The 25,818-nt window shown below is 49.4% G+C and overlaps 11 protein-coding genes across 11 annotated transcripts; 6 read left to right on the plus strand and 5 right to left on the minus strand.

Moving 5' to 3' along the window:
• Window positions 1-148: 148 nt before the first annotated feature.
• On the minus strand, window positions 149-2,196 carry FCJ1 (MICOS complex subunit MIC60; the record flags this gene model as incomplete). Its single annotated transcript, XM_041703634.1, has 4 exons — window positions 149-193; window positions 263-1,857; window positions 1,926-2,025; window positions 2,083-2,196. The coding sequence occupies 4 exons, from the start codon at window positions 2,194-2,196 to the stop codon at window positions 149-151; spliced, it is 1,854 nt and encodes a 617-aa protein (XP_041556300.1).
• A 911-nt stretch (window positions 2,197-3,107) lies between these two features.
• YPT52 (Rab family GTPase) lies at window positions 3,108-4,014 on the minus strand (the record flags this gene model as incomplete). Its single annotated transcript, XM_041703635.1, has 5 exons — window positions 3,108-3,455; window positions 3,520-3,711; window positions 3,760-3,786; window positions 3,851-3,870; window positions 3,945-4,014. 5 exons carry the CDS (start codon window positions 4,012-4,014, stop codon window positions 3,108-3,110), a joined length of 657 nt encoding a protein of 218 aa, XP_041556301.1.
• Window positions 4,015-5,305: 1,291 nt separating this feature from the next.
• APUU_40552S (putative phosphoinositide phosphatase (Sac1)) lies at window positions 5,306-7,552 on the plus strand (the record flags this gene model as incomplete). Its single annotated transcript, XM_041703636.1, has 3 exons — window positions 5,306-5,513; window positions 5,578-7,313; window positions 7,376-7,552. The coding sequence occupies 3 exons, from the start codon at window positions 5,306-5,308 to the stop codon at window positions 7,550-7,552; spliced, it is 2,121 nt and encodes a 706-aa protein (XP_041556302.1).
• A 465-nt stretch (window positions 7,553-8,017) lies between these two features.
• MET7 (tetrahydrofolate synthase) lies at window positions 8,018-9,771 on the plus strand (the record flags this gene model as incomplete). Its single annotated transcript, XM_041703637.1, has 3 exons — window positions 8,018-8,107; window positions 8,163-8,300; window positions 8,374-9,771. 3 exons carry the CDS (start codon window positions 8,018-8,020, stop codon window positions 9,769-9,771), a joined length of 1,626 nt encoding a protein of 541 aa, XP_041556303.1.
• A 506-nt stretch (window positions 9,772-10,277) lies between these two features.
• Window positions 10,278-11,953, plus strand: NMT1_1 (glycylpeptide N-tetradecanoyltransferase swoF; the record flags this gene model as incomplete). The annotated part of the gene is made up of 4 exons (XM_041703638.1): window positions 10,278-10,316; window positions 10,373-10,833; window positions 10,904-11,687; window positions 11,756-11,953. 4 exons carry the CDS (start codon window positions 10,278-10,280, stop codon window positions 11,951-11,953), a joined length of 1,482 nt encoding a protein of 493 aa, XP_041556304.1.
• A 657-nt stretch (window positions 11,954-12,610) lies between these two features.
• On the plus strand, window positions 12,611-14,615 carry RTC5 (TLD domain-containing protein; the record flags this gene model as incomplete). Its single annotated transcript, XM_041703639.1, has 2 exons — window positions 12,611-12,656; window positions 12,745-14,615. The coding sequence occupies 2 exons, from the start codon at window positions 12,611-12,613 to the stop codon at window positions 14,613-14,615; spliced, it is 1,917 nt and encodes a 638-aa protein (XP_041556305.1).
• Window positions 14,616-14,878: 263 nt separating this feature from the next.
• APUU_40556A (uncharacterized protein) lies at window positions 14,879-17,510 on the minus strand (the record flags this gene model as incomplete). The annotated part of the gene is made up of 2 exons (XM_041703641.1): window positions 14,879-17,153; window positions 17,224-17,510. 2 exons carry the CDS (start codon window positions 17,508-17,510, stop codon window positions 14,879-14,881), a joined length of 2,562 nt encoding a protein of 853 aa, XP_041556306.1.
• A 499-nt stretch (window positions 17,511-18,009) lies between these two features.
• APUU_40557S (alpha/beta hydrolase) lies at window positions 18,010-19,483 on the plus strand (the record flags this gene model as incomplete). The annotated part of the gene is made up of 5 exons (XM_041703642.1): window positions 18,010-18,119; window positions 18,201-18,274; window positions 18,337-18,537; window positions 18,597-19,361; window positions 19,419-19,483. The coding sequence occupies 5 exons, from the start codon at window positions 18,010-18,012 to the stop codon at window positions 19,481-19,483; spliced, it is 1,215 nt and encodes a 404-aa protein (XP_041556307.1).
• A 418-nt stretch (window positions 19,484-19,901) lies between these two features.
• On the minus strand, window positions 19,902-22,497 carry MEF1 (elongation factor G; the record flags this gene model as incomplete). Its single annotated transcript, XM_041703643.1, has 4 exons — window positions 19,902-19,956; window positions 20,022-22,051; window positions 22,113-22,224; window positions 22,295-22,497. The coding sequence occupies 4 exons, from the start codon at window positions 22,495-22,497 to the stop codon at window positions 19,902-19,904; spliced, it is 2,400 nt and encodes a 799-aa protein (XP_041556308.1).
• A 528-nt stretch (window positions 22,498-23,025) lies between these two features.
• Window positions 23,026-23,552, plus strand: APUU_40559S (LYR motif-containing protein 2; the record flags this gene model as incomplete). The annotated part of the gene is made up of 5 exons (XM_041703644.1): window positions 23,026-23,109; window positions 23,159-23,216; window positions 23,281-23,363; window positions 23,417-23,440; window positions 23,493-23,552. The coding sequence occupies 5 exons, from the start codon at window positions 23,026-23,028 to the stop codon at window positions 23,550-23,552; spliced, it is 309 nt and encodes a 102-aa protein (XP_041556309.1).
• Window positions 23,553-23,870: 318 nt separating this feature from the next.
• Window positions 23,871-24,546, minus strand: rcf1 (respiratory supercomplex assembly factor RCF1; the record flags this gene model as incomplete). Its single annotated transcript, XM_041703645.1, has 3 exons — window positions 23,871-24,295; window positions 24,364-24,434; window positions 24,509-24,546. 3 exons carry the CDS (start codon window positions 24,544-24,546, stop codon window positions 23,871-23,873), a joined length of 534 nt encoding a protein of 177 aa, XP_041556310.1.
• Between the last annotated feature and the right edge of the window lie 1,272 nt (window positions 24,547-25,818).

Here is a 25,818-nt window from a genome sequence, read left to right on the forward strand (position 1 = left end):
ACAACAAGCCAATTGCTACGGAAGTATAGGAACAAAAGAAATTCTACTAGCGTTTGAGTCTAAAGACAAAAAGAAATAACTAGAGATACATGTCCTGGGCACAGGAAGTAAGTTACAATCAAGCAAAGAAGCAGCAGGTAGTATCTATCTACTCAACCCTTAGACACTGAAGGCGCGCCTCAGTTTCAATCACCTAGATAAAGCTTTTGTCAGTCTGGCTGCTCTATAATATTGTATACAATAATAAGAAGGAGCGACTTACCTCTAGAGCCTGGTTCACCTCTAGGACCCTGCGCACATCCGCCAGCCAGTCCTTGCTCAGGATCTTGGCCCATCCCTTCAGAGAGTTCATCTCACGCGCGGCATCGTCTATGTTGCCCTCTTCCAAGAGGTTCTCTGTGCGTAGGAGAACACTTTCAACGTCGTCACTCCCAGCGGCGGCATCCTTCTTGAACATCACCTTGCTCAGGACAATACTCGCTGCGTGGCTTGCAATTCCAGCATCCTCGGGGAGCAGGCTGGCCTTACGGACTTCGTCGGCGACCCGACGGAAACGTTCAATTATTTGGGATGTTGAGGGGATACCACGCTGGTAAGCTGTGGGGTTAATGGATGCAATAGCCGCCTCGACGACTGGGTCTTCTCCCGCGAGCTCCTTAACAGCAACCAATTCTCGCACAAACGGTCGAGGAACGGTTGAGCGCTCAAGAGCGGATCTAACCGCGTCCACGGCTACTTGAAGTTGTTGGGTTTTGAGGTTGGTATCAATCACCTCCCTCCATCCCGTGGTGAGTTTCTCGAGTTCAGCGACACCAGCAGTGAGCTCAGATAGCTTGCCGAGGCGGCCCTCTCGCTCCCGTTCGACTAGATCCTTCACTTCATGCAGATACTTGCGGTTAAGTTCAATTGCCTGCTCCACAAGTTCGTTCTGCAGACGCTGTTCTGCGATCTCTTGCGCTCTCTGCAATTCGGTTTGGATCTTTTGCTGGTAGGCGAGCGCAAGCTTCTCGCGTTCGGCCTCAAATTCTTCGCGGTACTGAGCGGCGTCGTTTGTACGCACGTCGTCGAAGCGGCGGATGAGCTCGCGAGCAGATTCATCGAAAGTCGCGTGGACCTTTTCAATCTCCTCTTGGGCAGCGCGGCGTGCCTCATCTCGGACTCCTAGAATCTGTTCACCGATCTTCTGGAGCTCCTCCTTGGCCTTTGCTACGGGCCTGGAATACTTAGCCGAGTCCGCGTCGGCGCTAATGACGGTGATAATGTCGTTGAACGTCTTGACTAGCTCCTGAACAATCGGCTCATCTCCCTCGCTGACCTTAGCAAACTCAAGGGTTGTGATCGGGGATGAGGACGACTTCTTGGACTCCTGCTTTGGCTTTTCGGATTCACTCGGGGCTTGTTTCTTAACTTCCTTGACTTTGGCCGACTTATCTTCGGGCTTCGCTGCGGCGGGTTTGATTGCCGCCTCATCAGCCTTCTCTTTGTTGACAGCACTCATGTGGGGCCCTGGCTGAGATACATCGGTTCCCGATTGCTCGACTTCTTTAGAATAGAACCCGCTGTTGCTTGGGATAGTGACCCTACTGCCTTCATCCCGAGGGTTGGGAAGGCGGCTCTGATTTCTCAGGGTGTTCGGGAAACGACGGTAGAAATCGCGCTCCTCGAAGTAAAGTACGGACTCTTCGCCATAGGGAACGTATTCTGTGAAGAAGTCGTGGAAGTTGTCGGATTTTAGTGCCAAAAAGACACCCCCGCCGTAGGCCAAACCGGACGTTAGGATGAGGTAGATTAAGAATCGTCGGAAGCGACCAGTCTTGCGAGCTGGAGCAGGGGTTGGGTTTTTAGGAGCATCTGGGCCTGCATTAATTCTCAGTATCCAGAACAATTGTTACCTCAACAAGTTGCGGCGAGCTATTGGTGCGTACCTGAGTTCTGTTTCGCGCCGGTTTCCGGGGGAACTGCAGTGTCGGAAGAAGGGGTAGCAGGCGTGGGAGGCTTCGAATCGGCGAAAAATCGCTGTGCAGTCTCAGGATCAGTTTAGTGCAAGGTTGAGGAATAGGCGGAGTGTTTTCGTCACCATACCTGACCTGCAAGCCGGCTACTTGCTCCGGCTCTGGACAGCCATTGGGGGGTTGGCCGTTGACGAACCGAAGACGACAGTATCTGCCGACTCTGTAGAACAGAAGAACGCAGCATGATGAGCCGCACAACTGTTGGCTAAGGAATGGGGGCGACTCCGTTGAACGGGATGATGATGGGAGGGAGAAAACAGCGGATCGGAACTCTTGGTGCTTTTACCTTTTGCGGTCCGCTCCGATCCTGCACCGCCATACCTACCGTAGTGGCTAAGCTCGGGAAGCGTCGTACCGCCTTCACAATACTACGTTCATTCCTACTACACATGCATGACCTTTGCTAGACAAAATATTGAGTAGTTAGTATTCCATAGTTTTTAAGGACGTTTTGACCTTATTTTTAAATCGCTAAAATTATTCGCTAGGGTTGTAAACTGAAGGGAGGGAGGCGAATCCGTTACACTGTGTCGGACAGGCTGAAGGCCCGAGTGCTACGATAATGATGTCAGCACCAAATCTTGAGCATTTGAGCATTTGGCACAATATATTATATAGTCATAGCATACTGGAAAATGCAGAAGATATTTGATCAAAATAGAAAATGTAACATAAATTGAACCCAATAGAAGAAGAATACGGACGCCGGGAACATATGGAACAGGACAAAGAAACACAAAGAGGTACAGTGAAACAACACCCAACCTGCCTGAATGACTGGGAGATTACCGAAGCCCTTTCACAACCAGACTCGTGCGCAACAATGATTATCTGGTACCCTGTTCCAGTAAACAAAGAAGGTGACGAGATACCGGACCACGGGGATCTGGCCAACCAGAGCAAAATTAACACAGATGCAGAGGTATTAGAAAGTGTAGAATTGTGTTGGGTTGGCACAGTTGATTGCGCGCGCTTGACGGCAACCATACAGTCAAGTTCGGAAACGTGCACCTTCCGCGTCTAGAGAAGAAGGAAAGGATGGACAGCAAAACCCAGGAATAACAGATACAAGAAAGCAAAGGCAGCAAAAAGCCTCTAACAATTGCAAGCACCACCACTTTGGGTTCCCGGCGCTTCCGGCCGGAGGTCTACACCAGGACGGGGCGCTGTTCGCATGTTCCGAGGTCCGGCCTGATCAAGTGGGAGTTTCTTTGCAATCGCTGTGAAGAGGTCGCGCACGTTCTCAGACGTTTTGGCGGAGGTCTCAAAAAATAGCAGGCCGGCTTCACGCGCATATGCCTCAGCATCGGCCGTGGGGATTGCCCGCTTGTCCGGGTTCTCGGTGACGAGATCGAGTTTGTTGCCTGCGAGAGCGATAACGATATTTTCGTTTGCTTGGCGTTGTAGTTCCTTGACCCATGATTTGGCTTTATCTAGAGATGACTGTTCCAGTTTCCCGGTTATTAGCAAGGCGCATGGGCAAAAGGAAAAGCGTCCGAGAACATACGGCCTGGGTGATATCATAGACAACGACGGCACAGTTCGCATTGCGATAATACATAGGAGCCAGGGACTTATATCTCTCTTGACCAGCTGTATCCCAAATCTCGAACTTCACGGTCGTGCTTTCGTCCAGCGAGATGGTTTGTGTAAGGAAGGCAGCGCCGATCGTCGATTCTCGATAGTCGTCGAATTGGTCCTACAACATGTAAGCGGTGCCACGCAGGAAATATATTCCAAGCCATACCTTAACAAATCTCAACACCAGCGAGCTCTGGAGCGTAATAAGTCAGCGACCGACAATATAATGAAACTTAAAGGGCGAAAGTTGGATTCACCTTTCCGACGGCAGATTCTCCTGAAGTTGGTACCACGTTAGCGCTTCTGTGATATAATACGACAAATAGAGGACAGTAGACAAGGGAAGCTAACCAAGCAAGACGAGCTTAAACTGCGCGAACCTAGCACCCGGGCGGGCACCTGCTGGGGCTCTGGAAGCCATGATAGAAACGGTCGGTCAGGTAGCTTTTCTGATAGAACTTCGGGTATTTAAAGCAAGGAATCGAGAGGTCGAAAAGGCCGAACAGTGCGCTCGACAAAGTGGGGTAGGAAAGGTAGGGTGGATGGATCGAAATGCTCGGGAGGTGATGGCGGGCAGTCTATGAAGAAAGTTGAAGATGGTAGGCAGCGGCAGCGTTGTTGAGGTTCGCTGATGACGAAGGGGAGATCAGCCACAGTTGCCAGCCTGCCATTGCCAGTGTCCAAGACTGCGACTGTGACTGGCGGTCACTGGCTAGCAGCGGGGCGGTGTCGGGGCTGCTGCTCTGTCCGTGTTCCTGCCTGGGTGCCTTGGTTCAGTGTCACGTGGGCGCCGTGGCACCCGACTATGGATGAACTCTTCCATCTTATAGTACGATGTTTAACTCTTATTTGGAAGCAGGATACACAGAAGCTGAAGATAGTATGAAGAAGAAGAATATAGAATGGGCTGTATAAGGACTTTCTGGTGGTTTCCACGATGATATCAATTACGCTTTACTGGCTCTATCGGGGATACATAGTCTTGCAGGTTACTTTTTCAACAATGTGAAGAAGATCCGGCAAGTTGCTAGGGAATTGGAGGCAGGAATTGCGGGGGATGAATACAGGCGAAATCAATACAACTGAAGCTCCCTTTGGTGGAGTTAAAGAGAAGGACATTGGGAAGGAGGGGAGCAAGTATGGTGTGGCTGAACACCAGGTCATCATTCTGGGAGGTCTTAAGTAGCGATATTTGTATTTAGGTAATCCAATAGTTGATAGTTCTTAGCTTCTTGTCATATTGCAGTATTATCACCCTGTTTAGCATGCTAATCTGCCGGACACAGTGAAGCCCGGGCAATCGTCCAACTTCTAGTCCAAGTGAAACGGAAGACAACATGTGGGGAAGACCCTGCTTATGTGATCTTAGGGCGGCACTGCCCACTTACCACAAATAGAAAGCGGCCTTGGTGCCCGGGCCCGTTCCTGCCTGTGCTTGGCGATTGCCTAGGCTTTCCTACTGGCTGTGGACGAGGTGTTCACTGCTCGCCATCGTTGCACATGCTTCCTGCATCATAATTCCACTTCTCGGAAGTAGCTGCTCTCCTTTTCACGTTCGCTTTTCTCTGGAACCTACCCGTCCTCTCATTCTTGACAGCATGTGCTGAATTTCCCCACCATCTCCCTACCACATCTCTAACGCTCGTTCGCCCTTCTCAGAGTACTCCCTCGTCAGCCCCATCACCTAACCACCACTGGTGGGCATCGCCGCAATGGTACACTCAGTCCTCCCCTTTCGAGACATCAACCTCCATGCGTCTCCTGCTCATTATGCTTTTACGTCGCCCTCGTCGCCCGATGCTCCAACGCTCGTTGTTGAGCGTCCAACGGGCGATTTGCGCCTAAACAGCGGCACATTGTCTGGTGCTAAGCGCATTTCCAGCATCGCTGGTATCCTTGGTATCATTAAGCTGAAGCTTGGTATGTCAATCCTCGGAAGGCACTTTCAATTTTTATCATTACTCATTCGTTTATTCCCCAATAGACAAGTACATTATTGTCATTACCAAAGCTCAGCCTATGGGGCGGTTGCGCGGCCACATGGTCTACAAAGTCGCTGGTACTGAATTTCTTCCTCTCCGCGAGCGCCCACTGCACGACCATGACGAAGACACCTACTTGGCAATGTTGAAGGAGTTGCTTCGAACCGGGCCTATGTATTTCTCCTACGCTTTGGACCTAACCAACAGCTTCCAGCGTCAGTCGCAGAGCGATGCCAGCCTTCCGATGTGGAAGCGAGCCGATGATCGCTTTTTCTGGAACCGGTTTATTCAGTCCGACCTGATTGACTTCAGTCTTGGAGAACATAATACAACAAGTGTCCGTTATGGCCCGCAGCCGGGTGCTGACCCCTATATCCTCCCGGTCATATTCGGGATGCTCCGTATCACGCCCGCTAGGGTTAAGTCTACCACCTTCACTTTTGCACTTATCACCCGCAGGTCGAGACACAGAGCTGGCACACGATACTTCTCGCGCGGAATTGACGAGCAAGGACACGTTTCGAACTACAACGAGACCGAACAAATTGTAATCCTGAATGATTCGACTGGTGGTCTGTCTGGGTTTGCTGGAGGACAGGCTATGACCAAAGAAAAGTCTGCCGATTTGGGCCAAGATCCTCAAGTCATGTCATTCGTGCAGACGCGAGGTAGCGTCCCAGTCTTTTGGGCCGAAGTCAATAACCTGAAATATACACCCAAACTTCAAGTGCGAGGGGTGGAAACTGCGGTCAAATCAGCACGCAGACATTTTGACGAGCAGATCAGGCTCTATGGCGACAACTACCTAGTCAACTTGGTAAATCAAAAGGGAAGGGAAGAGCGCGTCAAGAGAGCTTACGAACAACTAGTTCGTGTGCTAGTGTCATCATCAAGCGAGGTGACTGAGGCAGATGACGAATCCTCAGAGAAGTTGCATGTTTTAGAACCAGACGACCCGCAGAAGGAGATGGACCGTCTTCATTATGTCTATTTTGACTTCCACAATGAAACAAAGGGCCTTAGATGGCACCGCGCTGAGCTTCTGATGGATCGCCTCATCACTGGTCTATCTCAGGGCGGTTATTTCCGCGGTGTCGAGAACCCAGGTGCTGCTAGTGGGCAGCTGGAGCCAAGAGCGCTACAAAGCAGCGTTGTCCGAACGAATTGTATGGACTGCCTGGATCGTACAAACGTCGTCCAGAGTATGCTTGGGCGTTGGGCGTTAACGAGACAGCTCACAGAAGCGGGAGTCCTACGCGGAGGGGAAGCTGCTAACGATGATCGCGATTTCGAGAACTTGTTCCGTAATATATGGGCAGATAACGCCGATGTTGTCTCCAAGGCGTATTCCGGAACCGGTGCTTTGAAGACTGACTTCACTCGTACTGGCCAAAGAACCAGGGCCGGCATGCTTCAGGATCTAAACAATTCGATTACTCGATACGTGCGGAACAACTTCCTTGACGGTCCTCGCCAGGATGGTTTCGATGTTTTCCTGGGAGCCTACCTCTGCCCTGAATCCACTCTGGGAAATCTTCAGATTTTCGTCGACCGTCGGCCGCTCATAATCCAGTCTATTCCATACATTCTTGCCGCGGGTCTCTTCATGATCATCGTGGCCACATTTACACGACGTCTTCCCGATTCTACCGTTTGGCCCCTGCGGCTATTCGTTATTTTCTGGCTGATACTCGCTGGGTGGTGTGCCCGCTTCATGATTACCCATGGCATGCTCTATGTAAGTATTCGAACTATAACACACCCATATATTACCCAGCGGCCGCTAACAATGATTTTCAGGTGAATTGGCCCAAACTAAACACGCCTCCGGCTGGTGCGGAAGGCTACCAAGATGCATTGATTAAGGCTCGTTCAGACCCTGTCATTGGGCAATTCCTTCCGTCCAGAAAACATCAAAGAGGCTTAAGCAATGCTCGTCTCGGTTTCCTGGAAGAAGGGAAAACGAGGGTTGAGTAAATATATTTTGCCGAGCCCCTCCCCGGCCTGTTCTTCTACTTTTACGTCCCCTTGTCTTGTTGCCTTTATTCATTTTCTCGATCTCATAATGCTGGGCATATCATTTTATTCACACTCTGTTTTTCCTTCTTTTCTACTATAACCCCTCTTGTATTGGTTTTCTCCCGTTCATTCTTTCCCCCACCGGAAACTCGGAGTCATAATACGGACATGACGTAGAGGTAGACAGCATCGTCCCCTTTGTATTATCGCAGCATTTTTAATGGAAGGACACCGAACGCAAGAGTTCCCAAAGCATGTTCATTTACCGCTTCTGTAAATACTTCAAATATGTCGTATACACATCATATCACGTGACGCAATTCACGGGGACCCCCAGTTCTGCCGAACTTGATCGAATCAATTGCCCCTCCACAAGGAGAGATTCGTCACGTAAGCGAGAAACCCCCTCTTGTACTGCATCTGATGAGGGGGATTCGCATTTCCGGTCACTTCTCGAAGACACAGCTGCGATCGTTGTCGTTGCATTCAGTCGTGATGTCTCGCGATTACGGAGTACGTGAAGATCGGCTTCAGCAAGCTTGACGACAGAACTGATTATTTTCCGCAGGCTGCAATCTCGGCTCTCAACACATTGCAATCTAATTCCGCAATAGTCAAGGAATTCAACAAACCCGAGACCAGGCATGCGCTCAATCTTCGCTCTCTACCGGAAACTGTCGAATGGCTTCGTCGCATTGGGTACAAGGTTTGCGGCTCTCTCACAATGGAATTGTTCGCAATTGATTGCTGACGAGCTTACTTTGGCGTCATTAAAATAGCCCTCTGATTTGACCCGCTTTAACCCGATTCATGTTGCCGGTACGAAAGGCAAAGGCTCGACCTCGAGTTTTATCTCCTCTATCCTCTATCAATATACGCCTTCGCAATCATCCTCTCCCACACTCAGCAAAGTCGGACTTTACACTTCTCCCCATATGCGATTTGCGCGCGAGCGGATTAGAATCAACAACGAACCGCTTTCCGAGGAAAAATTCGCCCATTACTTCTTTGAAGTCTGGGACCGTCTCGATGACGCTGCTCGAGTTGCCGGAGAGGACCCGAACGACCTACAAACAAAACCTCAATACTTCAGATACCTGACGTTGATGGCATTTCATGCGTATCTCAGTGAAGGCGTGGATGCCGCAGTCATTGAATGTGGAATCGGCGGAGAATATGACTGTACCAATGTCATTGAGAAGCCGGCAGTCACAGCTATCACAAGTCTGGGAATCGATCATGTTGCTCTTCTAGGAAATACGATTGAAGAAATAGCATGGCACAAAGGCGGAATTATAAAACCTGGCACTAAGGCGTTCAGCGCGCCACAACCACCAACCGCCGAAAAGGTTCTGTGCGATCGTGCCGCCGAAAAGAACACCGAGTTGCAAATCGTACCGAGTCACCCCGAGCTAACTAAAAATGGGGATATTAAGCTCGGTTTGGCTGGCGACTTCCAATATGGCAACGCTGTACTAGCTGTTGCAGCTGCTGGTGAGCTCCTTCGAAAGGTCGGAAAACAAGATATCACCTCTAGCCTTATGGAGAAGCCCTTACCCGCGGAGTTTCGCAAGGGGCTAGAACAGGCGCAGTTGGAGGGAAGATGTCAAACCAGGCATGAAAAGCATGTCAGTTGGTATATCGATGGAGGCCACACTCAAGAAAGCATAAAGCTAGCTGGTCAATGGTTTGCTTCACAAATCTTGGCCAACTCTTCATCGGAGGTCTCAGCAGCGAAGAAACTACGGGTCTTAGTTTTCAATCAGCAGACCCGCGATAGCAACGCATTGGCCCAATTACTCTATGACACTCTCAAAGCTGCCCTCGGCTCTGAATCACCATTCACCCATGTGATATTCTGCACCAATGTCACTTATAAAGAAGCCGGTTATCGACCGGATCTTGTCAGCATAAACCAAAATAGCGCCGCCGTTGAAAATCTACAAGTTCAAAAAGGACTCGCCGAGAAGTGGAATAGCATCGATCCTTCCGCAGAAGTCAAGGTCTATAGCACTATTGAAGAAGCAGTTGATTTTACCAGGGAACTGGCGTCGAAGGAGCAAGGTCGCGTCCAGGGCGACGAAGCTCCCATCATGACTTTCGTAACTGGAAGTCTTCATCTCGTTGGTGGTTTCCTAGATGTTATCGAGACAAAGCCCAACTCCGACGAGAAATGATCTTCTTGATGAGCATAGGTGCCCAACTGTCCCACGATTCATGACTAACTAAGGGTTCAACTTCACATTCTACCGTACTATTGTTCTAACTGGAGTATTTTGCCTGGGGCTGATTTAACATCTCGGTGAACAAGCGGCGTTCAGGGGTTTCAACACAGAACATTTATATAGTAGCGCCTCAAAATAGAGCGCAGTACTTTTATACCAAAGAGCAACTGTTATATAGACATTAGAAAATCTTTGAAGACTATCGTCCAACCCACCATGAGCAAAGGCTATTCCAGCCCTAGCTAAAGTCTGAAAGCAGCAGGACGGAAGGAAAATCCGGCTGTTTTATATTTATAGCGGTGACAAGGAAATATCAAGATTTGACTTTGTGGCTATCATATGAAGAGGTTCTCGTTTGACACCTCCGCAGAAACGGAAGGCACGAACGTGGGGCTTGAAAACCTTCGGATTCCCGCTCCCACCCAAGCTTCCTCCTTCACCCCTCTCACCGCAGCGCAATGTCAGACCCCCAGGATTTAAAGGGCAAAGCCCCTCAGGTACGTTAACCCACACCTTAAATTATGGTTTCCGTCCTTACCAATCCCTCCTCTAGAAGCACAACGATGCGGAGCAAGTCGCGCCAGGTGGAAAGTTGACCCCGCAGGCGGCCGAGGCCCTTTTGGAAAACAATCCCGCACTGAAGAACGAGCTGGGCGTCATGGATAAAGACAAGGCTGTGGAAGCATTACGCAAGATGGATATTTCTGAGCTCTTGACTGGCCTGTCTTTGTCCGGAAAAAACAAGAAGGATATGGCGGCGTTCAAGTTCTGGCAGACCCAACCCGTACCCCGTTTCGACGAAGCAGGCAGCGCTACCGGCGGACCGATTAAGATGATTGACCCTGAGAAGGTACCCAAGACGCCGGACCCATTGATCGAAGGGTTTGAGTGGGCCACATTGGACCTGACGAAGGAAGACGAGCTTCGCGAACTCTGGGACCTCCTTACATACCACTACGTCGAAGATGACAATGCCATGTTCCGGTTTAGATACTCGAAATCTTTCCTGCACTGGTACGTCGAGCCCTCAGTATATTATGTGGAATTCGGTCCATTTGCTGACATATAATCTGGAAAATGACAGGGCCCTGATGTCCCCAGGCTGGCGCAAGGAATGGCATGTCGGTGTCCGTGCTACAAAGTCGCGCAAACTCGTGGCTTCGATCTGCGGTGTTCCAACTGAGGTTCGCGTGCGCGGGCAGAAGATCAAGGTTACGGAGATCAATTTCCTCTGTATTCACAAGAAGCTGCGCTCTAAGCGACTAGCACCCGTCCTCATCAAGGAGATCACCCGTCGTTGCTACCTGAACGGCATCTATCAGGCTATCTATACTGCTGGTGTTGTCCTACCGACACCAGTTTCGTCCTGCAGATACTACCACCGTCCTCTGGACTGGCTGAAGCTTTACGAAGTCGGCTTTTCTCCTCTCCCTGCCGGCTCTACCAAGGCTCGTCAAATCACCAAGAACCACCTCCCTAGCAGCACGTCGACACCCAATCTTCGGCCCATGGAGGCGAAGGATATTGACGGTGTTCACGATCTGTTGGAGCGTTATCTGAAGGAGTTCGACATCAACCAAGCCTTCAACCGTGAAGAAATTGAGCACTGGCTGGTGTACAAGGAGAACCCCCAAAAGGAGCAAGTTATCTGGTCTTACGTGGTTGAGGATCCGGAGACTCACAAGATCACGGATTTCTTCTCATTCTATAACCTCGAATCAACAGTAATCCAGCACCCGAAGCACGACTGTGTGCGCGCAGCGTATCTCTATTATTATGCGACCGAAGCGGCTTTCTCCAACGACAAAAAGGCCCTTAAGGACCGGCTCCAGACGTTGATGAGCGACGCTCTAGTCCTGGCTAAGAAGGTAAATAATCCTGCGCCCTGTTTATATGTCTCACAGTCATAGCCATTCCCTGCTAATATTATCAACAGGCTCAATTCGACGTATTCAATGCGCTCACCTCTCACCATAACCCTCTCTTCCTAGAGCAACTCAAGTTTGGTGCTGGTGATGGCCAGCTTCACTTCTACCTATACAACTACCGAACACCGGTAATCGCCGGAGGTGTCAACGAAAAGAACCTGCCAGACGAGAAGCAGATGGGGGGTGTTGGTGTTGTTATGCTGTAGGAGCATCTTTGCTTTATCTTTGCTTCTTGTATCTACTTTTTGTCCAAATAACAAGTGGATTTCCAAGGTGTCCGAGAAGTCAATGAATCTAAGAATCCCATTTAAATCTATCAAAGTAGACAGGCTAGAAGGCAGTACTTATCCCAAACTAGAGAGACGAGGACAGCAGGATTTCTCTATCCCTTCATCAAAAGCAGATATTGAAAGTAGAGGCCAAGTAAATAATGAAAAGAAAAGAATAACGATTGTGACTAAGATTAACTCATGGACCCTATGGTGGTCTTACATTCTATATTTATCCGCTTTTCCGATTGCGTAAGTGACGTCTCGCCCACACCCGCTCTCAAATCCTGGGGACCCCTCAGCATCAACAAAGCTGTAAGAACCAGGCTCATTCATCTCATTGACATAACTATTTACAATCTCTACCATCTTCAAATTACCTAGTCTACAACAATAACACTTCCAACATCCATTAAGCCGCAGGATTGATTGAGATTGACTTCGTTGGCGCTAGATGGCCAATTTACCGGAGTCATTAGACAAGCCGTCACTATACACGCCTTTCATCCTAGAACTGGGCCTTGAAAACGGGGCCGAGTTTGGTTAATGATACTGTCTCGTTGTCTTCATCTTTAGACTGCTACTTCGAACAAAATGGGCGTCGGTCAGTCGCGCGAAGATGCTGGGCATGCTTCTCCAGGTTTGTGCCTATTCTTGCACACATTAGGAACTTGAAAGCTATACACTGTTTTCCCCGCTGTTGCAAAACTTGTCTAACACAAAATCAGAGCAATTGAGCCTAATACTGGCGGAACGTTTTGCGACAAAGTGCTTCACGCCCTTAGAGCTCACCCACTTCAAAGACAACTTCTTTACCCGTGCAACAGACCAGGATGGTCTCAAGTACTGGAACGAGAAAACGCTCTCTGACTTCCTGGGAATCCCAGACCAAAGTGATGCCCATTGTCCTCTGGATGCCGGGCCAGTTATATTCCGCATGGTTTCATATCTTGGGGCTTTTCCTTTCCAGAACTCACTAGCCCCTAGTGTTCTGACGTTTGAGGCTATGGTGAAAGTGACCGTGTTGCTGACGGAGCGATACGGGAAGGTCCTTCGCCGAGGACAAAAGAACAGACTTAGGTTACTTTTTGGTAGCCTTGCCGACGTTGGGAGAAAAGAAGTTGAGAAACCACCCGAGAGCGGGGATGAGGACAAGGTGGAAGATGCGCCCAGCTCACATGCTCCTGGGTTTGATATTGATGCGCCGGCCAATGATAATTATGACGAGGATGAGGATGATGACCTCGCGCTTGCTGCACTGGAATCGTTGGATGCCATCGAAGTTTTCAAGCACGACTCACGCATAGATAGGAGAGTCTATGAGGCTCGCATCTCTGTGAGCACGTTTCGTCGCCTTCTGATGCTCCTGCTAGTTGTCGCGCCATTGAAGCCTCTCGAGGATGTCAACATTTATATGGCCGATCTTACTGAGGAACGAATGAAAGCTGTGCGAGAAGAAGCGGATAGCATTCTGGCGGCCTTTGATCAAGGGTCGTCTGGAGGGATCAGTTACAAAACATTCGCAGACACGATCGCCGCCTCCTTTCCCTACATCTTCGACCCATTGACGCCATTGTTTGAACACCTTCTTTTCAGTAAGAATCTAGACTTTGCTAGGAACCGCGGAGATGATACCGCTGGAACAGATTCAGCTTCGTCAGATTCGGATCCCGTGAAAGCTTCACCTCTATCACGCATTACGCTTCCAGGAAGCTTCGAATCAGCGATTTTGAGCTCCAGCATGGTGTCCCACCTTTCATTCTTCCTTCCTTCAACATCAGTCGACAAAAACCTTCTTCACGGAAACGTCCGCCTTCACCCCGTCTTCTCAACCGCAGCGCACGGTTCCTCGCTGACTTCATTCTCCCACAACGTCCTCACTTGGCAATCAGGAACACTCCTACTGCTCGACGGATTAGACACCGATACAGGCGACTCTTTCAAGATAGGCGCGTACCTACCTCAGCCCTGGAAATCACCTACGTCAAGTTACGGCACTTCCAAATTTTCCACTTCTGTCCTCCACTCTCTCTTCCAACTATCCCCTCAACACGTCCTCCTACCAGGAAACCCATCCCCATCCATTCTTGATGCACAAAATACCCCCATTGCCTACTTCTCAACCTACCACGGCATCTCCATCGGCTGCCAAATCCCTCCTTCCTCTAGAACCCAAAAGCTTCCACCCACTCCCCATGGCGCGGGAAGTCTCACAATCGATACGAGCCTCGAATTCGCAGACTTCCACGTTTCGTCCTTTGGGACTAACGGTGTCTTCCTACCCCCGTACACACTGTCATCAACATCTTCCTCCTCCACGTCTGCATCCAAGACACGTATCGACATTTATAACCTAGAAATATGGGGTTTAGTTCCTGAGCCGGATAATTCATCATCCCACGGACAAGGAAAGAAGAGCGCCGTTGAACTACAACAAGCGAAATGGGATTTCGAGACTAGGGAGGCGGAGCGGAGACGTCATGTCAACTTGAATGCTTCAGGTGGGGATTCGGGTGTTGAGCAGGCGAGATGGTTGTTGGAGACTGCGGGAATAATTGGGAATGATAGTGGTGCTGGGAGGACTGGGGGAAGTACTTGATATAATTATTACTGTACGTACTTCTTGTAGTTAAGTTCAAAGCTTTTTTTTATCATAATCTGTTGCGTTGTCTTTGTACGGAGTAGTCTATCATATCTGTAAGGAGGCGTACAAGACCCAGTACATTTTATTCCCAGCACGAGGCCTCCTGTGGGAGGGGGTGAAGTAATTGATATGTATTATATAGTGTGGCTACTCCAATGCACATGGAATAGGAAGGGCGCAGTGCGCTTCAAAAACGATATAAGCGAGGTAATGATCCATCATATACCCAATGGCAAAATGCCAGTCGGCGGCCCGTAAAAATCCTTTAATTCCTCCTCTTCCTCCTCTTCCTCAATGGGTCTATCGGTATTCTCAGTATCCGAGTCCTCGCCAACTGTCCTACCCCGCGACAGCTTGCTGCGTCCACTGACAAGAGACCCCGGAATGGGCGTATTTCCTTTCTTATTATCACTTTCTGACTCGATCTCTTCGGCGTGTTGCTCGCGCGGAAGCTGGTAAGCAAGGAATCCATCGGGAGCTCGCTCGGCGCGGTCCATGACTTCATTCATGTACTTGCGCACTTCATCTTGCGGCTTCACAACCCGGGCCAAAGGCTCTAGTACCTTCGGGTTCGCGCTGTAAATGCGAAAAGTGATAGGTTGATAATACTCTTTCAGGTTCGAGGGCTTGTTGTCATCGTCTGCCTTGGCGTCGGCTGCCGATTTGGTCGAGTCAGTTGCCTGCGGAGTTTTTTCGTCGTTTTGCTCACTTTGAACGCCTTGCTTGGAGTCTACAGCGGGAGAGTCCTTGTTCTCTGAGGTTTGAGTGTTATTATCGCCTTTTTTGGCGCTGTTATCCCCGTCCTTGGTGTTGTCCTTCTCCTTCTGGGTTTCTCCGGACTTGTCTTTGTTTTTGTCAGCTTTCTTTGATTTCGACGTTGATTTTCCCTTTGCTCTCGAGGGGGCGGTATCTGGTGCGGTTTCGATTGGGAATGGTGTGTTAGGGTCTAATTTCCGGACAAGTAAGAAAGAAGCAAGGACTATGGTTCCGCCGGAGAGCCATTCTAGAATCGTATTCTCTGGGAAAAGGTATCGATCCCCCGACCCCGCGTGTCCTGAAGTGCTGCTTCCATATGGAGTCAACGGGGAAGTAAACTCGAACACCACCGATTTGTAGTTCAGTCTCGGCGGTGGTGGTGGCCGTGGGGGAGTAGCACGATAATACGGGGTCGGAGATCCGTATTGCGGCGGTCGAGACTGAATTGGCTGGCTTTGATATGGCGGTTGTTGGTACTGATATTGTGGGCCTGGCCTCTGACCCATTGCCTGCTGCTGCGGTTGCGGCGGCGGAGGTGCCATTGGCTGTGTTCCAGGGGTTTGCTGTGGGCCAGGACCAGTGCTTGGGGTTGAGACAGGGGGCGCTGGCGCTTGTGCCGGGACTGGCGTTGGTGTTGGCACCGTAGTGCTTGCACCAGGTTCCTGTTTAACCTGGGGTGTTGTGGGCGTAGGTTGGGAAGCAGATGGTTGCCGGTTTGCTGAGTCCGCATTCGGGTTCTGGGGTGTAGAATTAGACTGTGGAGGCCTAGGTATCTGCACTTCAACTCGAGGGTGTGATTGAGGTGATTTTTGTGGTTGCTGTGACTGAGCTTGCGCTGTAGGGGTTTGTTGTTCGTGCTGTGGAGGTTGTTGCTGGGAAGTTGCTGGTGATGGTTGTGATGCCTGTGATTCCTGTGATGGTCCCTGCGGTGGCGGCTGGTGGTGCGCTTGGGCTACCGGTTGAGAGGGTCGAGGTGACGGTTGTGCAGCTGTAGGGGTTGTCGGTTGTGATGACTGTTGTTGTGATGATGATTGTTTCTGCTGCTGCTGACGGCGTTGTTGTTGCTCCCGAGCTCGTATGATCGCATTTAACTCGTCTATATGTGCTTGGAATGTGCGCAGCTGTTCCTGTGTTGCATTTGTCGAGGCAACCAATCTCATCAAAGCCTTCAGTTCAGGATCTTGTGCAGCTCGCGTGGCAAGCATCTGAATGACGGGGTCGGGATTTGGTTTTGGTGGCTGGGGAGGAGGATTCTGGTTAGCAGCAGGCCGCTGCGCAGACTGAGGCCCGGAAGGGCGCTGAGGGGTCTGGTTGTTTGGAGTCCTGGAGGGCGGCGGAGGCGGCGGGCGGGCGTGTTGGTGGCCCTGTTGGGCTGGTGGTGTGCCGTGGGCGGCTTGGGGTGGATGCGGTCGTTGATTCTGAGTGGGCGCTTGGGGGTAAGGATGATACTGCTGGAAGTTGTTGGGATGACCATAGTGAACCATTGGCCGCTGTGTCGGGGTATATTGAACTGGAGGTGGCGCGTTGGGGTCTTTGACCGTATACAGCATCGCATCGAAAAGGTGAGGCCCAACCACAATATTACAGGGTCCAACCTTAGACATCGACTCTTTCGGTGGGTTTTTGCCTTCAATCTGGTCCCTCTTCGTCTTCTTGGGTTTTGTCCAATAACGCACGAGAATACCGTCGCTGAGCCATTTCTTTTTCGACCTTTCTAGAGAGGCCAGAAGAACCGCGCTATGATGCCATCAGTCAGTGCCTGGCAAAGAAAATAAATATATTGCCATCGGAGGAAGGAAAACCATACCTTTCCGCGATTGATTGGTATTCTTTGAGCGACAGGTCGGCGGACTGCGCCGAAGGGAGGGTCGGAAGAGGCTCCCCATCCTTAATTTTGGTTGGGAGTGGCGGTTCGACAATTTCGACGGGTGTATTCGGTGTTGAAGCGGGCGATGAAGCGGCAGCAGGCGTGGAAGCTTTTCTTTTTGACGTCTGTTGCGCCGGTGATAATGCTCTCGTGGTCGCTTCGGAGACTCGTCGCTTCGCGGCAGGTTCGCGACGTTCACGCGCGGAGAGTCTGCGTTTCTCAGCCATGGATGGCAATCACGATTGGTTATCAAGAGACACGAAGATAAGGAAGCCCATCGAAAAAGATGGTGGGCATTTCGCAGGAGGAGCGCGATGAAGGAGTTTGGGAGTCGGGGATCTTAAAGACGGAAAGACAGGAAACAGGAAAATCGGCCGCGGCGTTACAGCCTTTCAGCCTGAGGCAGCAACAAGCATCTCTTCACATGAGTATCACCAACAGCCTAAATCTCTCCTCTCTCCATCCTCCAGCTCACCAACCAAAGGATTTGATGTCATTTTTGGTGTATTGGCATCGACCTTTGTGGATGCACTCATTTTAACTTCGCTCTTTAATAGCGACTTTAGACTTGTGGTTCTGTTCATCTGCTCTCGTTATTTACCCTGCGAAAAGTATGTACATGCGTCCCATCGATTGCTGAATTCGGAATTCGGAATACAGTCACAATGATGCCTACTTCTTGTTAAGCTCATATGTGCTAATACTATCTTCAGGTTTCTGCCGAGTATGGTCGAGTTTAATCCCATCCTAAGAAAAGCGTACTGGTTGCTAGCAGCTAGTGGCCTTATCTACGTGAGCATCGTCTGCTCCTTGACTTTTCCGGAGGTCCAGAGATTGTATGTAATTGGTTTTATATGAACCCTTTTTTAGCAATCGAGTGTATAGCAGCCTCTAATTAGTGTCTTTGCTGGGAGTAGTGCGGTCTATCTAAACAAACTCAATCCTACCATATGGGAAGACGTCAACTTGGTGGAATCATTCGGGTTCTTGAGTATGTTGCTTATTCTATTTGCGAACTTAGTCAATTGGTCTCCAGTTACTGACCTAAAACAGAGACGCAAGTTCAGCCATTCAACTTAGTCACTCCAGATAATGAAACTATCTATGGCTGGCACCTTCTTCCTTTGCACATGTGTAATGAGCATGCAGCCGAGCTAGATATGAACAAACCCGCAGGACCTGCTAACGATTATACTTCGACTCCTGCCTTCAAGCTTCTGGCTAATGATCCGAATGCTCGGGTGGTTGTAAGCTGTGAGTATTGGAGCTTGAGCTTGAGACTCGAATGCAACTAACCAGCAATATTCCTAAAGTCCACGGTAACGCCGGCCATTTAGGATCTGCCCAACGGCCTGAGACATACCGTATGCTTCTTGGTTTATCAAGCTCCACCAATCCAATACACGTCTTCTCCATCGACTACCGAGGATTTGGGCTCTCCACCGGAACACCCACCGAAGAGGGCCTCATCACTGACGGAGTCGCCCTACTAAACTTTCTCACATCTAGCTCCCTAAACATTTCGTCTTCCAGAATTACAATTGTCGGTCAAAGCCTCGGAACCGCAGTCAGTGCCGCAGTGGCAGAGCGTTTCTTGTTCGGCTCCTCCAATCCAAACGCCGTCCAATCCGCCATCAAGGACCCGGAGCCCTTCGCCGGTGTCATCCTCATGGCATCCTTTAGCAACATACCTAACCTTATCGAGTCCTACAGTGTCAAAGGCATAACTCCTCCTATACTTTCCCCGCTACGCGGCTACCCCCGAATTCAAGACTGGGCGAGGAGCCACATCGTAGACCGCTGGGATACTGCGGCAAGAGTCGCAAGATTAACCGGCGCTGATGGAAATATGGCCAGGTCTAACTCGACGTATGCAAATAAAGGCCTAAAGCTAGTTATCTTGCACGCTGAAAATGATGTCGAAATTCCCTGGTACGAGGGTGTTCGTGTCTTCGAGGCCGCGACAAACCTTTCTCACCCTAGGAAGGTGCCTAGCATCCGGTCTTCTATATGGGAAGCGAACCCTGATAAAAGTGCGCTGGTTAAGGAAGTGCTGTGGAAGAAAGTTTACTACGGAGGTATGTCATTGGACTTTCGCTATGCTGATAAGCGGCACGACTAACGTTTGGTTTCAGGCCATAATCGTATAGCCACGTTCTCAGAAGCCGCCTTTGAAGTGCTGAGGACATTCCACCGATAAACGTTGTGCTATTTTGCGATACGTAGCTTGATGACTGAATGAGTGTATGAGAAGCAATGGGCACGGTACACCTGTGACTGGAGAACATCTAGAGTTGAAAATATAATGGCATCTCTAGTATTACTTGTTGCATGAGAGGAGATATAGAACCATGAGATTAATATATACAACTTGGTAACAAAACATCCCTACTTTTATCCTAGATTATCGCCGAAAAGAAAGCCATGGCGGTGCCAACATAATGTTAAAACATGAAAGGAAGACAAGCCCACAGGGTCGGTCTATATTGGAGAGTAAGTAATACATAGTTCCAAAAGTTTGGAAAGAAATTCATCGAAACGTCCTCATCTCTAAATTACCCTCGACGAAAGGCAGAAGGGGGTGTATGGTGTATGTAAATGCTGGAAGAATTCCCAGCCTATTTCTTGTGCCTGTCGGCTTGGGCCTGCAGGTACTTCTTGATGAGTTCTCTCCTGTAAATGGTACTAGGTTAGCTGATAATTCAAGTAACAATCAATGGGGTTGGAAGAAAACGTACTGCTCCTGAGGAGGTGCCTTTTCGTAGTGGCTGAACTCCATGGTGTACTCGCCCTTGCCTTGGGTGGCAGCACGAAGATTGGAACTGAAGCCGAACATGCCGTTCAAACTACAGTCAGCGTAGACGGTGAACTCATCAACACCGACTTCGGAGTCGTTGATGGTAGCACCACGCTTGTTCAGAAGACCAATGACATCACCCTGAAACTCGGCAGGCGCAGTTACTACAGTCTTCATCAAAGGCTCGAGAACAGCAGGGTTACTCTCCTGGAATGCCTTACGGAAGGCCTGTTGGGTGGCGTTCTTGAAGGCCATTTCTGACGAATCGGTCATGTGGGTAGCACCATCGTTGATAACCATCCTGGTCCCGAGAACCTTGTGGCCGATGAGAGGACCCTTATCACAAGAGAGGTGGAATCCCTTTTCACACGCGAAAAGGAACTTCTCTGAAATAGTTCCACCAACAATCTGTTCTTCAAAATCGTTCTCTTCGAGCTTGCCGGTAGGCTCCATCCAACCAACAACACGGGCAAAGTCGCCAGGACCTCCCGATTGTTTCTTAAGTAGATGGTCGAACTCAACACGTTGTCCAATGGTTTCTCGGTAGGCAACCTGGGGGGGTCCAGTCTCGCAGTCGACGCGGTATTCACGACGCATACGTTCAATATAGATGTCCAAGTGAAGTTCACCCATTCCAGAGATCAGGGTTTGCTCACTCTCGGAGTCGAAGGTTACTCTGAAAGTAGGATCCTCTCTTTGGAAGCGGGCCATGGCCTTGGAGAAGTTGTTGTAGTCCTTGTTGTGCTTCGGCTTGATCGAAAGTGAAATGACGGGCTCCGGAACGAACATCGAAGACATGGTGTAACCGAGTTGGCCGTCGGTGAACGAGTCACCCGACGCACAGTCAACACCAAACACAGCACAGATCTCACCGGCTCCGATTTCCGATACATCTTCCATTTCGTTGGAGTGCATGCGGACAATGCGGGGGATCCTCACTTTCTTGTCGGTACGCGCGTTATAGACGTATGTACCCTTCCGGAGGGTACCTTGGTACACACGGATGAATGTCAGCTGTCCAAAGCTATTCTCCTCCAACTTGAAGGCAAGGCAGACCAATGGAAGGGAGTTGTAAGGAACAAGCTTCACTTGGGCCTCCTTGCGCTTCTTGTCAAGGGCAAGGTTTTGGACTTCGGATGGGTTGGGCAGATAGTCAATAACACCATCCAGCATAGGCTGCACAGACTTGTTGGCGAGCGCAGAACCCATGAAAACAGGAGTGAACTTCAGGCCAATGGTTGCCCGGCGAATAGCGTCTCTAATTTGCGTCTCGGTGGGCTCGACCTCGCTCAAGAAAAGTTCTGCCATGTCATCATCGACATCAGCGAGAGTTTCGATAAGCATCCTTCTCCTCTCCTCGGCAATCTCTTTGACCTTCGCCGGGATTTCATCCTTGATGACAATATCTTCCCCGCTAGGGCCATGGTTATAAACGGCCTTCATGCGAACCAAATCAATTACACCCTCAAATTCGTCCTCAGCACCAAGAGGAACCTGAACTGCTGCCGCAGGCATCTTGAGTTTAGAGTTAATTTGATCAATGGCTTTAAATGGGTTGGCACCCATGCGGTCCATCTTGTTCACAAATGAAATTCGAGGGACGTTGTAGCGTCTCATCTGACGGTCGACTGTGATTGTCTGAGACTGCACACCGGAAACAGCGCAGAGAATCATGACGGCCCCGTCAAGAACGCGCAGCGCTCTCTCGACCTCAATGGTGAAATCGATGTGGCCCGGGGTGTCGATCAAGTTCATATGGTATTTCTGGTCCTTTCCCTCTTCATCCTTCTTGACCCAGTCACAAAATGTAGCAGCCGACTGGATGGTGATACCCTTTTCACGTTCCAAGTCCATGGAGTCCATTTTCGCTCCAACACTGTCGCGACCTCGAACCTCGTGGATTGCCTTGATACGGCCGGTGTAGAAAAGAACTCGTTCGGTACATGTGGTCTTACCACTGTCGATGTGTGCCTATATGAGACCGATTAGATTATCCATTCAACCCTCAGTGCCGAGAAGACGTGCAACATACAGCAATACCGATATTGCGAACTCGAGATAACCTCTCCGCCTCTACGGGGTTAAGGTTCTCGATGATTGCCTCCTGTGACAAGCTGTCTGGTGACTGAGCAGCCGCCTCCAGACTGAAGAAGAAAACGGTATTAGCAAAAAAATATGGAATGCAAAACGTCTCAGTATGACTGGAAAGCTTACACAGCTGCCGCAGTACCCGATGCATTTCTCGTTTGCTGATAGCGCCTGTTCAGTACTGACTGGTAGACCGGAGTCGCGGAACGGAGGGCGGCCGTTGACGCGCATCGTTTGGATAGGAGAGTCTGAGATTGAAGTCTGACAGGAGATCTGGTCAAACCAGAGACAGCACGGTATGGCAACCGCGCAATGGAAGGACACCTCATGGCTGTCGTCTAATCGCACCGGGAATTGGCCAAGTAATGATGCTTCAACCTCCAGGGCGCAAATCTCCGTACGCTCCTCCGAAAAAAAAGTTCGGGGAAACTCAGGCACAAATCACGTGTCGATGTAGATCGGTAAACACTCGGAGCCAATTCGTCGAACAAGGATCGCGAAAAAACCGCCAAAGTACCACATTCTACGTCTATTTCCATATAATCCATTGGCATTGAATGAATTGAGTTTATTATTTCATACATTTTCCTCAGGTTTTGACACACGAGTTTCGCACGTATTGATATTGATTTCATTCATATGTATTATCTCTGTATTTAACAGTACATGACTAGCGTCAAAACATCACCGCCTTCCCTTCCTATGGCGCCACCTTCATACTCACTCGTCGGGCTCTATACTCCGTACAGAATCTACTTTCGTCTATAACGACTCGAAGATAGTCACACGATTTCGGTTCCATGACATTCGGATAACTTAGAACTTCAGCGGTGACTACCGTGACATGATCCGACCAAATGCGGGCATCGCTGAAATTGTTCGCTGGGGTCACTTCCAACCGGCCGTCAAAGCTTAGGAAACCAGCGATCAGCTTAGACCATGTGAGTGGTATAACCATAGTTGGCACTAGTATAATAACATATAATATAGTTTATTCAGAGGCAGCGTGTTATTTCTCTATGGCGCGAAATTGTCAGAGCGTTACACAGTTAGTGCCGGATCTACCGCTTCATGCATATGGTTCATCCTCGGTGCTGACAGTTTGACTAAAGAAATCCCCAATTCTCCCACTCGAAGGGAGCTAAGAGATTACGCTCGTACTGAATTTGAGCGTCATCGAAATGTCACTGACTTAGTTAGTATCCCTTAGTTTAAGCCGTGATATGAAAATGCTAACTTCTCTCACAGCAGCATATCCGGTACCTGACTTCGGTAAGAAGTCCCTTGATGTTCAATTGTACGAAAGCCCTGCTGACCAGATTAGACTGGGAAGTCTGAATTTGACATGATGAAACGATATATCGATGAACAGGCTGCAGCCTGAGGCTAATGCCTAGGCGAAAGAACAGCCGCAACCATTCTCAGACACAAGATTTCCAGAGCACTTCATTGCCAACTTTCATGCCTTGGATGCCGCCTTGGATGCCGCAATGTGTAAAAATAAAGGGCATCATGCGGTTGTTTCAATACACCATGTAAATTGTGCACAGCTACAACACGTGGCCGTGAAGAGTCATAGATTAAACCGGGGAGAAATAATAAACATTCAAAAGCATATGTACAATCCCAAACGCCCAAGTTAAACATAGGAGAGCGAGTTTAGTAATACACGTAGCCGAACAAATGCGTATTCGTGGCTTTATTATTTCCGCTTTGCGATCAGTTCCTTCACAGCATCCAACACTCCAATAGACTTCTCTTCGGAAGGCTCAAGAGAAGAGCGAGCTGCATCGTGCTCTGGGGATGTCGGCTTCTTGCCCGCTTCCTTCGCCGCCGCTTCCATGGCAGCATGACGCTGCCTCCATTCCCTATCTTCCTTGTCTCGAATCTCCAACTCACGCACCCAGGCGTCTTTCTTTTCTTGGGCCTTTTGCAGTTCCAGGGCCTGCTCGAACTCTTTCCGCTCCTTTCGCTCGGTCTTGAAATACATTCCTCCAGCACACACGGCGACGAGAGTAAACGCTTGGGCATAGATACGAGCGCGGAACATGCGGTTCATCTCAACTGAGTCGCCGGCCTTCATCGATCGGTAGGCGCGGTAGAGCGCATAACAGGTTGCGGCACATCCTAGGTTCCGAAGGTGGCAGGAGTCAGCCGAGTCCCTTGTTTCTTCCTTTTCGCTAGCATTGATTCACCTAGTGGGATTAAAGGCTCTTCCTTAAATCTTCTTCCAAACTTCTGAAGGGGCGTCTCCTCCTCAAATTGACTAGCACACAGTTGTCAGAAGATGTCCGGGGTGGTGCTTGAAAACACCGGGTTTGCAATTTTGCGGGAACGTACGGGTTGCCGTCGAAAGACGATGGAAGAGGTTCGCTCATAATTTTGAATGCCCAAGTAATTTAGGCGACTTGTTGAATCGGTGCGCGATAATGTTCAGCCTTGGAATTTCCGTTGTTGGCTGATCGGATGTTGGAGATATCGCACCAGTGACGTCGGGAGCATTCTCATCTCCGCGAGGCACAATTTCGTGTAATTTCGGTATTGTATCGACTCATACAGTGCTCGCCAACATATACTTCAAGATTACTTTATATAACAGAAGCAATACTAATAGTTTAAAATAATTAGAATCATAATTTTCTTTTTTAATTATATTGGAAGATTTATAATATTAGAAGCATATCTTTCACAACTGCACAACCATCCGTGGTTCTTGTTAACTAAGTATTTGCTTGGTCAACATACTAGACAAGATACAGCTTGAAAACTTAGGTTGCTCCCATTTTATTCAGTGATGAAAATTCCCCTTACTAGAGTAGTCATCTACTAGAGAGCTAATAGCTGTTTCTCACCCGTCGGTGTTGGGTTTGAAAGGGATATCTGGCACTGATACGGCCGGCCTTGGGGTTAGCACTCTACTATACCAGTACAAGTAGGATCACGCCACTTTGTAGATACTTCTCATACAGGAGATGAATGAGCTACATAAGGGAATATCATCTAGACTCAAAGCTGTGGTAAAGACAGCTCGTATAAGTAACCGCATCTCACTGCATGTGCAATATTAGAGAGGAAACGGTGCACGCGTGGTGCTAGTACTGTCAAGTGCCAGGTCAACTACAACGACACAGGTCACACGGTTCGGTTGGAGGCTTTTCTTTACCTAACCGGGAGTATTCACTCCAAGCCCGTGGACCTCAGTATCAAGGTACTATTTCCAGCGTTCTCCTGGCCCCTCGGTGACCGCAGTTTCGACGAACCAGGATGAACGGAATACGGGTTCTTTATTCAGACACCAGCTGACGGGATAATGACACCATGTCCTTTGGCCACCAGTACGGTCTTGGTGTACACTGATATCTGTCGATAATTTCAAGCACAGAGAAAAGTACTTCGAGATATTTGGTACCCCCAAGCAAAACTTGCAGCGGGCAAGTATACTCTCCGATTTGGGAAGGTAGGGCTGGGACACAGGGTTGATGACATAACCCCCGCGCCGATCACGGAATTTTTCTGTTTCCCCCGGAGAAGCAAGCCGAGTCATAATATTCTCCCTCGAGTCCAGATTCTTCCACAACAGTTTAATATCGGAACCGTTTCTATGCTTGCCAATTTTATACCACGTACATATTAAAACGAATTTCCTCAAA

The sequence above is a fragment of the Aspergillus puulaauensis genome, chromosome 4 (assembly GCF_016861865.1).
Source record: "Aspergillus puulaauensis MK2 DNA, chromosome 4, nearly complete sequence".
NCBI classification, from domain to species: domain Eukaryota; kingdom Fungi; phylum Ascomycota; class Eurotiomycetes; order Eurotiales; family Aspergillaceae; genus Aspergillus; species Aspergillus puulaauensis.